This window comes from Pleurodeles waltl, chromosome 1_1 (genome assembly GCF_031143425.1).
Source record: "Pleurodeles waltl isolate 20211129_DDA chromosome 1_1, aPleWal1.hap1.20221129, whole genome shotgun sequence".
In the NCBI taxonomy this organism is placed as follows: Eukaryota; Metazoa; Chordata; class Amphibia; order Caudata; family Salamandridae; genus Pleurodeles; species Pleurodeles waltl.
The window spans coordinates 18,415,361-18,429,404 of NC_090436.1; the positions used below are offsets into that span (position 1 = coordinate 18,415,361).

At 43.0% G+C, this 14,044-nt stretch overlaps 1 protein-coding gene across 1 annotated transcript in view; it reads right to left on the bottom strand.

Moving 5' to 3' along the window:
• Positions 1–1,358: 1,358 nt before the first annotated feature.
• The window catches only part of LOC138288173 (interleukin-12 subunit beta-like), a 44,602-nt gene continuing 31,916 nt past the window's right edge, over positions 1,359–14,044 (bottom strand). Inside the window, exons 6-9 of the mRNA XM_069229535.1 lie at positions 11,393–11,574; positions 9,711–9,859; positions 5,880–5,996; positions 1,359–3,575 (exon numbers count right to left, since the gene is read on the bottom strand). Of these exons, the coding sequence (XP_069085636.1) occupies positions 3,555–3,575; positions 5,880–5,996; positions 9,711–9,859; positions 11,393–11,574 (469 nt within the window). The 3' untranslated portion in view covers positions 1,359–3,554. The remainder of the gene's footprint in view (positions 3,576–5,879; positions 5,997–9,710; positions 9,860–11,392; positions 11,575–14,044) is intronic.

Consider the following 14,044-nt stretch of genomic DNA (forward strand, 5'->3'; position numbering starts at 1 on the left):
ACTGTTCTGTGATCTGTATAGTATACAGTCTTTGCAGCAGGCACATTAACCCTCTGCGCTACCCGAGATGAGTCAAAACTACCACTAGACAAAACTCCAATCTCTCTCAGGCAGGAACATTAATCACCAGAGTTATCTTGGCAATTTTATTGTTGCCTGAAAACTGTTGGATATACAAGGAACTCTGCAGTGCTTTTAAAAATGGTGCACTGCTACAAAACTGCCCCCCTAGTAACAAAAGCAGTCCCCCACCCTTCCAGCCTCCCGGGGAAATGCCCGGTGCCTGGTCGGGCCAGTCCGGCCTTGCTTTTAACGTGTATACAAGGCCCTTCGAGAGTTTCCCTCCATAAAGAAAGCCTTAAGGAGAAGTCTGGCTGTCACCATGCTTGAGAAGCATCAGTCATCTCAGTATGTTGTTATACATGGCGTGCACTGTGAAGTGAGGCTCCATGAACAATCCTTCCTGGGGGCTGGTCTTCTCCTAAGTGAAAACACATCCTATTCCCTCTCTGAGCAGTTACTGCTGAGATGAGAAGGAACTGATCATCGCTCTGAGAATCACTGGATAATCCCATTCCTGGACTTTGGACTTTGGGATTCAGTACATCTACAGGTATGATGCTGTTTTAAATCTCATCATTAGAAGAAAGTTGAAAACGAAGACACCTACTTAGAGTGACCACTCCATTATGAGGCACCCTCATCGGAGAAGGCGCTACTCAATTAATTTAGGCATTCAATCATAGTTGGACTGTGGCTGAACAAAGACATTGACCCAGTGGTTCACAGACCCATTTTTGTCACTGTGGGTGCAATGAAGAACCCCCCCTCCACTGCCCCCCTTGAAAGTCATGAAATTGTAGAATTCTTTTTAGAGAGTCAGTGAATATCAGCCTCTGATGAGTACCTTCTGGGAAGCTTAGCACCTTGTATTCTAATGCAGATGTTCTCCACAAGTGTGTAAAGTTATGAGTTCTGTGTGTTTCTGGGGATGAACCATGTGGGGACAAGGAGCGCACCTACCATGTGAATGACCATTTCTTAAACATTTCCAGCTATGGAATAACTGGAGCGATACAGGAGGCATGGGAAACCAGGAACAAGGGGCTGGGTGTTCTGCAGAGCACAGCAAACTTTAAACTGTGGGGCTAATAGGATACTGGGGGATCTACAGAAACAGAGGAGTGTGGGTGGAGAACTGTCATGTTCAACTTGAGTACACAAAAAAGAAAAGGAAAAATATATAAGACAAATAGAAACTTTAATAATGTTTTTCTTGCAGTATTATGGTCCAACTTTGTTACATATTAAAATAAATACATACAAATGTAAACAAATGTAAGAACAGAATTAAATATTTTAATACATAATAAATAATAACCCATTTTCCTGAAAAAGCATTTAATGTGAGCCTTCCACAATGTTCCAGGACACCTGGGTCTGTAGGAAAGAACATTCAGAAGCTAAAACTACCGGTATCTATGCAACTCCATCAGTCGCGTACAAAGGTCCTTGACCATGCAGACCTTTCAAGGCCACGATGACCACCTTGAAGTAGTTTAAAACCTCAGCGTAGCCAATGACATTAAGGCACACACTTTTATTTCTGCAGGAAGACCAGAGGATGTTGCAAGACAGATTCTTACATCGTGAACTCAGTCTTAGGAATGTCTGGGGAACACATGGCACTGCCCTTCAAGCCGTGCCCTTCAGGAGGGTGGCATCATGCACAGTATTTCTGTAGATAAAACGAGGAATGGCACTCATTTGGCAGTAGCAAGAAAGGCATTGATTGGGTTTCTAAGCAAAACCAACACTGGTGGATAAAGAAATTTATAATCCTGAAGGGACCATCACCTTGCCAGAACCTTACAATTTGGAAATGTGGAGAAATCGTCAATATATCACTCCACTCGGCAGGGTTCCTACTAGACCATATCTCAGTGCTGTGAAATGAACTCTCAGCTGCATGCCTGTTATACCCATCTCATTGTGATGAGATGGACGCTCATCTGCATGCCTATTATACAACATCTCATCGTGATGTGATGGACTCTCTGTTGCATGCCTGTTGTACCGCATCTCATCGCAATGAGATGGATTCTCAGCTGCATGCTGGTCAGACTTCATGTCATCACAATAAGATGGAGTCTCTGCTTCATGCCTTTTAGACCACTAATCATCACAATGAGATGGAGTCTCAGCTGCATGCCTATTATACAACATCTCATTGTGATGTGATGGATGGACTCTCAGCCTCATAGCTACCAAAGCACATCTCATTGCAATGGTATGGACTTGCATCTGCACGCCTATTATACCACATCTCATTGTGATATGACATACTCTCAGCTGCATGCCTGCTATACACGTCTCATTGCAATGAGATGGACTTGCATCTGCATGCCTGTTAGACCACATCACATTGTGATGTGATGGATTCTCAGCAGCATGCCTGTTAGACCCTTAGTCATCACAATGAGATGGACTTTCAGCTGCATGCCTGTTAGACTACCTGTCATCACAATGAGATACACTCTAAGCTGCATGCCTGTTAGGCATGTCATTATAGTGAGACATACTCTCAGCTGCATGCCTGTTAGACCACATCTCACTACAATGAGATGAACTCTCAGCTGCATGCCTGTTAGACCACACGTATTGCCAATAAGATGGAATCTCCGCTGGATGCCTGTTAGACTACGTCATCGCGATAAGATGGACTCTCAGCTGCATGTCTGTTAGACAACGTCATTGTAATGAGATGGTTGGATAGGCCTTATTGCCTCAAAGTTACCGCCTTAAAGGGAACCATGTTTATCTGTTTGTTTCACATCCCTTCCCTACTGAATGCCAGCACCAGACAATGGACAGAGTGCCAGCGACCCCATTGGTGGGGTGCCCTGGGACATAATAGGGGGGGGAGTTGCCTCTTTTTTTTATTTGTTTTTTGAAGTTTGAAGTAAAACTTTTTTGACCTAGGGTAAAAGACTTCCTACACTTTTCTACTTGTAATGTATGAAAATTTGAAAACAAAAGTCTTTATTCTCATGAGCCTGAAGGCTTTCCCTGTGGAAACCTGTGTGGTGTTCAGTTCAGGAAAACTATTCCCTTCAGAGGTATTTTAGAAATATCAGATCATTATCTATCCGTGAAATGGAGCACATACTGTGAGCATGTGATCCATGCAGCCTTCTATTCAGTCCTTGGCTAGGAGAACGTGTTGTTGGACAGAGAGAAATTATCTCATGACCACTGCTATCTTCAGTTCAGAAGAAAAGCCAGTTTGGGTGACAGGACATGCTTGCCTTTTATGAGTTTTGCTCCTTTTGATCTTCACTCTGGTCTGTGATAGTTTGTTCCAGATAAGTTGGGCTTGAGGACCATACATTTTGAGCCTGAAGAAAGCTTGACAAAGGATGAGTTGTGAGATTGGTTACATTTAAGAGTGTTCTGCAGAAGATGGTGTCCATCCTGGAAGATCAGTCCCTAATCCACAGAGCAGCTTCCTGTTCTTCTGCACTTCACTTCTTCATGATGTTTCTGCTGCTTACTTAATATGAGTGTCTTCTTGTCTGTCAAAAGAAGGCATCACATGGATTATTAACAGAGCAACGCACAAGCCAAGCGCAAACTTCATGAAGCACGCCTTAGTAATTTGGCACTGGTGATCTGGCAATTTTACGCCAACATTTGCACAGACTAGCCGGTGTAAACTCCTATTTTCAGTTAGTGCTCAAGTGCTGGTGCAAAATACTTGGTTATCAGTGCAAACCTGCCTAGTCACAGGTGCAAAGCATGTAATCTGACTGCAGGAGTCACACAATGTCAGCGTGTGACAGATGCCTCACACCCCATGTGTTCAAGGAGAATCTGTGGCACTGTGCCACTGCACTCATGGCTAGAGCATAGACAGCCTTTCAGAATGGAGGAAGGGGGCCATGTGACCCCCCTCACCCTGACCGATTTCAACCCCAAGGACCCCATCCCCCGGGGCCCAGCCTTCTAAAATATTTTTTGGGGGGGGACTAGGGGGTGCCGCACGGTCACCCTCGCTTGGATGATTTTGGCCCCAGGGACCCCATCCCCCAGGGCCTGGCCTTAATATATTTATTTTTTTTGGAGGGAGGGGTGGCCATGCGGCTCCCCTCCCCCCTGCTGATTTCGGCCCGGGGTCCCGATTACCTGGGGCCTGGCCTTAATAAATTAATTTTTTTTAGGAGGAAGGGGGGGCCTTCTCCCCCAGCCAATCTTGCCCCTGGGACCCCGTCCCCAGGTCCCGGCCATCTGTCCTGGTTGCCCTGCAGGGCAACCAGTGTGCAATGGGACCCTGGGGGGAACCTGAAGGTCCTCGTGGTCCCAGCCTGCTTCCGGCCTCTTGCGAGAGTTGGCATTGCTAAAGATGCAGCTCCCTGTCTGAAAAAGCTATTTTTTCCTCTGTTTCCCTGCCCGCAGGGATGCGGGCAGGGAAACAGAGGAAACCTCCGCTTCCAGCAAGCGAGAGCTGTTTGACAGCTTTTGCTTGCTGGAACTGGAGTGTTTGCTCTGACTTGGTGGGAGCTGTCAAAGCTCACGCCATGCCAGAGCAAACAGCTATCTCCCGAGGGTGGGCACCCGAGACATAGCAGGAGCTGAACCTGGGGGTAGTGGTACCCCAGGCCATCTGTGGCTCCACCCCCCTCAAATGCTGAATTTGCCCCAGGGAGGTACTAGTCCCTGGGGGCAGGCGTCTGCAATGGACCCACTTCATTCTTTTATTCCAGCCCCAGGGAGGTGGCGGGCACCGGGGCTGTGGGGTGGCCCCACCCCTTAATTCTACTAATTTGTCCCAGGGAGGTGGCAGTCCCAGGGGCTGTGGGGTAGCCTTCCCCTATAAAATAAACATTTTGCACTGGGGAGGTTGTGGTTCCCAGGGCATGGGGGATCCGCGCAGCCCCACGCATATTTTTGTGTAATCACCCCGGGGAGGTGGTGGTCCCTGGGGCTAATTTATGCCCAAGGAGGGGGGTACCATGCACCCCCCTCCTTTCTCAATGCCCCCGGGACCTGGTCCACCTGGGGGGTCAAAGAAAAGGGTAGGAGACCATCCTTTGAAAAAAAAAATGCAAATTAGATGGGATTATTGCTATGGGGTAAGCATACTGTGGCCCTAAAAGAAGGCATAAGGCGTTCCCCTTTTCATAATTTCCCATTTTTCATAACAGCTGAGATTTTATTTTATTAAGGTAAATGGCTCAGTCATGTTTAATGAGGGACCCAGAAGGGCTGGATCGTTAAGATATCCACATGTTATAAATTATTATGCATTTACCTATGTTGCAACTTCTGAAGCATGAAAGGCTCAGACCCCACCATGATCTGCAGGTTACCCCGTATGATCTCTTCAGCAGGAGCAATAGCCCATGGAGTTGCCCATCTTATCCTGTTAGCGGTCATGTGGCATGTGCCAGGGAAGGTTGACCTCAGGGTGTAATGACGTACAGTTTCTTTAGGTGCTCACCTCAGAGTTGAGGATAGGTGTGTGGCTGTTGCCCGGCACAGGGCTTGCGACACCTTCAGTTACAGCACTAGAATATCTTGTGTAGGGAGGAGGCATTAACACAATAAGAGCGTGATTTAGATTTCACAACTGTGACAGGTATCCCATCCGCTGACATATATATCCTATAGGAAATAATGGGATTTATATTTCGATGAACAGGATATTTGTCATCTTTGTGACGGAGTAACATGTCCGCCGATATCAGTCCCTAAGTGATCTGTCTGAGGGAGGGTCCTCATTGTCTGTGTTAGCTCCTCGAGACTGCATTGTCTTCTCTAGCCCAGCTGATACATACTAGAACTGAAATCCCCCTTAGACTTTCTTTAAAAAGACCTACCGCTATTTCAGCCCAGTCGCTCCACTCTGAGTTATAGTACAGGTCGCGGCATTTGATGCGGACAGATTTCAGCCTTCCAGTGATGGTCAGGTGCTGCTCTTTAAGCGTACGGTTAGTCTGAAAAAAATGTAAATGGCTCAGAGTTATTCCAAGATGGTCGCCACTCCGTTACGGCAGGGGTATCCAGCGTAGTTCAAATGGCTTGCATACTCAGTTCCATTTGTGTTGTGTATGTATCCTAAAAATCTGGCATTGATGTAGACTTCTTGGGCTGCGACCGGACACCCATCTATGGGACCATGCGTCTGTTCTGGTTTAAGGTCACGCATCCGCATGTGAAGAACGGTAGCAGACCAAGGCCCAGATTTACTAATGATAAGCACCTGATTTGCTCCACAAAAGTAATGCAAACCCAATGCAAAGTGTTGGGGTGGGATTTACTATCCAACTCAAACCAGGATTTGCGTTGGAAAGTATCTCAAGGTAACTCAAAGTTACACTGTGCACTACTTCACATGGTAAATGGGCGTTCCCATGCAGTCACCTGTGGGATTTGAAGCAAACCCCTATCTACTAATATTCCTAAACAAGGATTTGTGCAAAATGCTTACATCTCCTCGAGGCAGGCGTAACAAGGAGAGATGTTTCCATTTCTACTGATTTTTCCAACTTTGCATGTGTGCTCCATTGTCAAGCACAGATACAAAGTGGGAAACGTTTTACAGGATAGTGTTTCTACTGGAGGGGTCCCCTTCCAGTTCCAAACCTATGCATTAGAGATAGCACACACCCTTGAACTATGGCACGAGGGACTGTGCATTGTTGCAAGGCAGCCAAAAGTGGTCCAGCACTGGGAGAAAGAAAAAATGCATCATTCCATAGTAGATGTGGCACTTTAAAAAAAATCTTTTTGATACAAGGGAGTGGAGCAACTTCAGTTTCCGGGCTGCATTGTGTCAAATATTAGTAAAGCGGGCCCAAATGCACTGTTCAAGTGATTTTAGTGAATTGAAAGCAGACCTAGGCCAGATTTAAAAAGTTGGCATGCAATACAAAGCAGCAACCAGAGTTGCTGCTTTGTGTGAGAGTGAGAGAGCAGAAAAGCACTATGGCCCATATTTATACTTTTTTAGCGCCGCATTTGCGTCATTTTGTGATGCAAAAGCGGCGCAAACTTACATAATACAAATGTATTTTGTAAGTTTGTGCCGTTTTTGCATCAAAAAGTGGCGCAAACGTGGCGCTAAAAAATTATAAATATGGGCCTATATCTACTATGATATGACTAAATCCTGCTCTCGTCCTAGAAATGACGCACAATCAGGCCACCTAGTACCTCACACGCTGTTGCATCCTTGTGCAAAAGTGTCTGCATTAAGACTTGCAAAAATTTTGTACTGGAAGGGTAACTTTCCAATAAAAAATACTATACATTTTTAAACTATTCCCACTTTGTTTTTTAAACTTTTCGACTCTTCGTGTGTTCTCTAGAGTGCAAACCCATGTCTGCTATTGTTAGTTGATAGGATTTTGCATAAAAAACCATGAGTGGTTGCATTGAAATGCCCATGTACCACCCATGCAATGCCACTTTGACTCAAAGTAATGGAAATCTCTGCAAAGTGTTGCTTTGTGTTTCATTCATATCGCTCACAAGAGACCATTGATCAAACAGGCTACTTCAGAATTAACACACAAATTTTATGTGTAAGCACTTGTCTTTCACCAATTTATATCTCAGCACACCAGCTTATAAAATGGCTAAATATTTCTAGATTCTGCATTTTTCAGCTCTCTCCCCGTCGCACAACGGACCGCAGCAACTCTGGGAGCTGCACTATATTGCACAAGAGTATTGTAAATCTGGGTTGTAAATTTACCTTCACCTGGACTTAAACTAATTGTGCATAAACCGTGCAATCACTATGTGCTGTTACTGTTCTTTTGTTAACCATCTCTGTTCACAATGACCTAACTACCAATAAATCAATAACATCCCAAGTTAGCTCAAGTTGGGGCATATTTATCAGCGGGTTGCGCCATGCTTGCACCACGCAATGTGTTACGAGTGTGGCACAAACCGCTAAGTCATATTTTTGGAGCCATGCAAAGCCACTTTACGTGAGTGTGAATGGCCTCATAAATGTGGAGTAAGGCGAGGCAGCACAAATCGATATGTTGTCTTACTCTGCCCTGGGTAGGCATTCCATGGGCGTTGCGGTGGGTGTTTCCAAGCATCACCCATGGATTTTAATGTATTTGCAGATGTACAAGGACATGTAAACCCAGGAATGCATCCTGCAGCACGCATAGAATAAGGAAAGCACCTCTCATGATTGTTTTTGTACAGGAAGGTGTCCCTGTATGCATGCAACGCAGACACTGTTGAGCAAGCGTGCCCCTGTTGCCACTAGGCAGTGCCAAAGGGGCAGGAATGCGCCGTGTTGGATAAATGTGCTGCATTCCTGCCCTTTCCCAGTGATACGGGCAGCACAGTCAGTGATGCGCTCCGCTGCCCTGCGCCACCAAACTCCTAAATATGCCCTGTTGTCTTTAATTTGCATGCCCCAGGTGCACGGGCTGTCATTTAAACATTCATTGCAGCTGGCCTTCCGAGTTTAAAGCTTATTGGGACTAATGTGTAGGGCCCGTGACCTTTAAACAGAACTACTGGACGTATGGGAGGACGTGTTAGATGCTAGTTTATGGATAGTTAGAGGACTGAATTATGCAACAGGGAAGAGAAAAATTATTTCCACACATTCTGTGGCATTATTGTGCATGAACAATGGGATTGTGTCACGTGGAGATAATGACTAAAGATAATTGTGGTATGAAATGATGTAATGACACATTTAATTGCACAATCCCCAATGCTTTAAAAAATAGAAAGGGTTTGTTGGAAATAAAACCATGTGCATTTAGCAGGTAGTAGTGAAAAAGATGTTCACCAACAATTAATGGTGTTGTCTTGCAAACAACCGCAGTATCAACATTTTAGTGACACTGGCCTGATTCACAAAGGTAAACTTACACTTTTGTGTTGTTTTTAAAGGTGTATCTTTTATGTTAAAGCTGGTGTAGACATTATATGGTATTGTCACATTGTTCATTTAGCTTAACACTTCCAGGACGTTCCTTTTCTGATGATTGCCTTGTCTGGTATTTAGCTAAAATATTGTGAAAAAACTTTCAATAGGTAAGCAAAGTTTTACTATATATATATATATATATATATATATATATATATATATATATATATATATATACCTTGCCAATATATATATATATATATGGAGTTAAGAACAGTAAATCTATACTTACCTATTTGCACTTACCTCCTCGATATTTTGATCCTCTCTGTTTTTGACACATTATTCTGTCCATGTTCACACAATATTTCTGTTACCGATATAATGTCAGTGATCCCTTATCGCTCAGAGTAAGGGCGTGCTTTAGATTTCGGTGAATGGAATACTCGGATATCCTGTCCGCAGTATTACAATCTCTATAGGATATAATGGGATCGTAATACGTTTGTGACTGAGTATTCCCCTCCACCAAAACCTAAATCAGGCCCTACATTATCACAGGTGAGCAAAGCTGGTGCTCATTGAAACCTACAATTGTGGACTGCAGTCTGGTTCAAGCAGCTTGGGTCTCACAATCACAGGAAGGCTTTTAATTAATATTTAACTCTAACCATTCAGAATAAAACATCATCTATAAAAGGTATTGTTCAAGGTGGATTTATGCTATTGTCTTTTTTCGATGGCGGAGACCGCCAGCAGGTGGTCTGAACCTAAGTCACCCCTACCCTGTAAAACTCACCTTGTTGTTGCTGAACTGCAGGTCTAGGTGGAAAAGCAGAGGGAAATAGGAGTGAGGTCTCGCCCAGGAGGATGGATACGTCCAGTTAATGTGAAACTCTCCTGGCTGCAGCCTCTGAATTTGCAGGTTCTCAGGATGCCCCGGCTTGACTGTAGAGGCAAAGCGAGAGAACAGAGATGAGAAGAGACATATTTATTCTGTGAGGACAAGGCATGTTAGGTTCATTGAGCTTGACAAGGTGGATCCCACCCATCACAAGGGCTGTAAGGAAAATATGAGATGCTACCAGGAGAAGTTCAATGTAAATATGAGATTCTACCTGGAGAGCTTCAATGAAAATATTAGGCCCAGATGTTTGAAATTCTTATTTTGTGTTTTGCTATTTAGAAAATGCAAGCTGGAATGTACAAAAATAGAGATTTTCTAATAGCCATGTCTTGGTCGCGATGCAAGAGAATGAGTGACCTCCTCTTTACTCCTCGGGAGGTGACCTATGGTAAGAAGGGTAAGCTTACCATGTTTGAATCTGAGGTTCACTGCTTGACCACAAACTGTGAAAACATACAGGGAAGAACCACAGAATGACCAGAACCTGTGGTTTAATTACAAAATACTGTTCACTGTGATAGCATGCTTATTCACAAATATGCAGAGTAGGGATCGCTATTAGGAAATCGCTTTTTCAGAAACGCTAAACAATTCCTTCCTAAGTCGGTAGGAATGGTTTTGCTTTTCTTAATTTGCGATTTCCTAATAGCAATTCCTACTCTGGATATTTGTGATTACTATGACCTAGGGCTCCCATTGATGCACCCCCAAAAAACGGTGGTGCACATGTTACACGCACATATGCCCTAGGGGCATGTGTGCGCTACATGTCACTTTAAAAATTCATTTTGGGTTAATTTTTTTAGAATTGCACATGGTTACCATTGACTTGGAGCTGATGGTAATTGCATTTCCTAAATGCCCATTTCATTTAGGAAATGCTTTGTACATGTGCTTAGGAACTTGCAAATAGGAAATCCCTATTTGTGATTTAAAATTTGGAGATCACAAAATGCGATACTTCTGAGATGTTCTGATATGTTTCCGGCCATCTCTTTGTAATAGCAGAGCTAATGTAAGCAGTCAGTGGTACTCCAAGATTCCAATCTAATAAACTGCATGTGATATTTTTTTGCATGGGCTGAACAGCTGAACACATAGGACAGCCACAAATGGAGGACAGGGGATAAGCCTCAAGGAGTTGTATGGCAGACTGAGGACAGTTTGGAGTTTCTATACGATAATGCTGTTGGATTGCTGTTTTTGTCACAATGTGTAGTTTGTTTTTCTGCGGATTGTGGTGGTAGTGTATTGTTGGATATGAGTGTTTTTCTTGGTTGCTGTGTATATGAACAGAAAATGCAAAATCCTCAGTGTCCTTAATAGAATTGTAACTTTCCTTCACAAAAGATAGGAGAAATGTTTTGATTCTGTTGCGATGATCTGAGGAAATGCATTGCCCCCACATAGAACAAATAATTAGGGAAGTGGATGCCTCTGTGCAGAATAAGCAGTTCAGTCAATTCACACCCCATGATCCAGTGGAGAAGCAGCGATTCAGTTGCGTCACAACATTTTCTGACATGTTCCTAAATGTCCAACAAAGAGGCTGCCAGTTGAGAAACTTTACTTACTTATGTTACGCAGAAACATTGTTCTGTTATCAGAGACGTAAGTGTGGTCATTTACAGCCTCCAGGTACACAGTGAAGGCCAGATCCTCCTCACCATATAGACAAGATCTGGGAAACTCTAACTCAAATGTGACCACACCTTCCTTGATCATGGTGACTTCAATCCAATCCGAGTCTGAGGACCTGGAAAAGACAAGAGGGCAAGAGATGATGTTAACGCCTTCATGCTTATGTGACAAGGATGTGACTTGAGATGGTTGTGATGAACAAAGCGGACATGCGCTCAGCGAGAACCAACCAGTGGAGATAGCTTTAAGGGTGTTGTATTAGCTCCCTAATTATTATTACGTTTTTCCACGCAGGATGATGTCATATCCTGTTAGAAATGTCCTTAAAATGTTGGTTGGTCATTTTGCGATTTACTCAAAGTTTCAAAAGAGGATCAGAGGACAACCTTAAGTGAAAATTGAGCGCGTCTTGTGCCATGAATGCCAAGGCTGACCCAAGAAATGTAAACGCTAACCATATTGGAATAATACCAATGTGGCTAAAGAAGGACATTTTGTACTTGCTTAAATCAATGGCTCATGAGCTCCTCCCTATACATTTTTGGATCCATTTTCTAACAATCCTCATTCCAGAAAGTTTTTATTTAAGCAGGGATCCCCAGCAGTGTAAACACTTAGGAACAAATTTATAGTTTTAGAAACTGGCAACCAACTAGTTTTGAGCTTGATATAACCATTTTGAAATGTCTGCATATCATCCATTGATATTCTTTTCTATGAATTGTATTTACGGCTCCCAGTTTTCAGTTTTTACAGATTTTTTCAGATAGATGCAGACAGAAAACAATATATTTTCTGTCTGTGTTTATTTTTAAAAGCAGAAAACTACTGAAAATTGTGCTTCTAGTGAGTGAGTTCCTATGCTGTCTATTTTGAATTCTAAGACAACAGATGTGCAGATAGACAGCCTAAATACAGGCAGGTGTTAAAATATATTTGTTGTAAGTTGCTATAATTTGCCTGTGGGTGTTTTGTTTCGCTATATTTGGCTGCTGAATTTGCTACAACACGACAGGCATCAAACTATGAGTGCATGGTTATCAGCTAAATAAATGTGAAAATGTACCATTTTTGACTCCATTTATTCACAAACCACAGAATAGAAATTGATCAATACTAATGAAATGGTCAAAAAATAAATATGGATAAATACAGATGGAAATGTTAAAAAATAAATACCATAAAACCGGGAGCCCTAATTATATTATTATCTCATTATCAGAAAATCATACTTCTAATTATTAATATATTATTTGTTTATGAAGAAATTTGGATTGTGTACAATGTGCCATAGCAAGAATATCAGCTTTTTCAACAACACTGCTGAGATTACAGACTGTAGAACTTCTCTTGACAATATAAACTTATAATTTAATGCTTAAAAAGGGTTCCATCCCAAAATACTTTGATACTGTTACATCATGGCTTTATGTCATTCTAAACACTGCTTCGCAGTCTTGGATGTAACAATCCTATACAGTCTGGGAGTCGTAGTCCTCGTTTGCCCCAATTTACTGAGTTGGACCACATTTCCAGATTACAAAGGTTTGTAGGAAGTAGATTGAACTAAAATACAATGTCTATAAAAACATGATGCTGTGTTGTGTTACATCAATGCACAGTAGGAGAGGCAATGACCTACCTCCTTACCTGTACATGCTACAGTACCTTCTAGGTAAATTTCAAGTCACAGTCCACTTCTGTGGACACATATGTGAAAAAACCAAGGGCCTTTTCAAGGACGTCAATGCAAGACGACTATTAATCGCGAAGTAACACAACTTATTAACACCTCCCTAAACACGAGAGACATCTCAAGGACCTGAAGCCTGCTGGTCCTGCCTCTCCGCTCAAGAATTGGAGTGAGCACCAGAGATACTGGTGTACCAATGTGCTGACGCAAACCACTCCAGGACCACCTGTGCACAAGAAAGGATCTCAAAGGTTTCGTCACTGTACATTTCAAGTGTCACTTGGGATCAATCAGCATCCTATGAAACAAGGTGAGAAAGGTCTGGAATCTCCACGCGGGGTAGGTCCTGCGACCTCCGTTCCACAGCAAAGCAAAAGCCAAAAATGCACTCCAAAAATACCTCATCAATCAGTTGGAAGCCATCCAGCACAAATCAACATAGCCCTCAATAGTTCTAACACAATACTTTTAAATCATGTAGAACTCCTAGCCCCATTAAAAGCCTGATCCTTGAGACTCAAACACATGCAGACAGAAAAGAAATGGCAACAAGCCATTAACTCCAACAACTTCATTGAATTCAAAGCATCCGGACTGCACTCAGAGCCACCTTTGTAAGGACTGTCATCAATAAAGATTTTTGTCTCTCCGGTGTCCCGTCAGTGAACAAGTACAATGCTATCAACCACTCTTCACTGTCAAGATCGAGAAAATCATACCCCATGTCAAAATGAAAACAACATCTTCTCTACTTTCCATCCTTGATTGCTCCAGGCACAGATGTCCAGTGTTCATCCTTCACACAGAATTCACCAAGGTCTTGAACTCACTCAAGGCTATGTCATATGAAGATGAGATCCATCCATCATCTATCTTTACATTTCTGCAACAA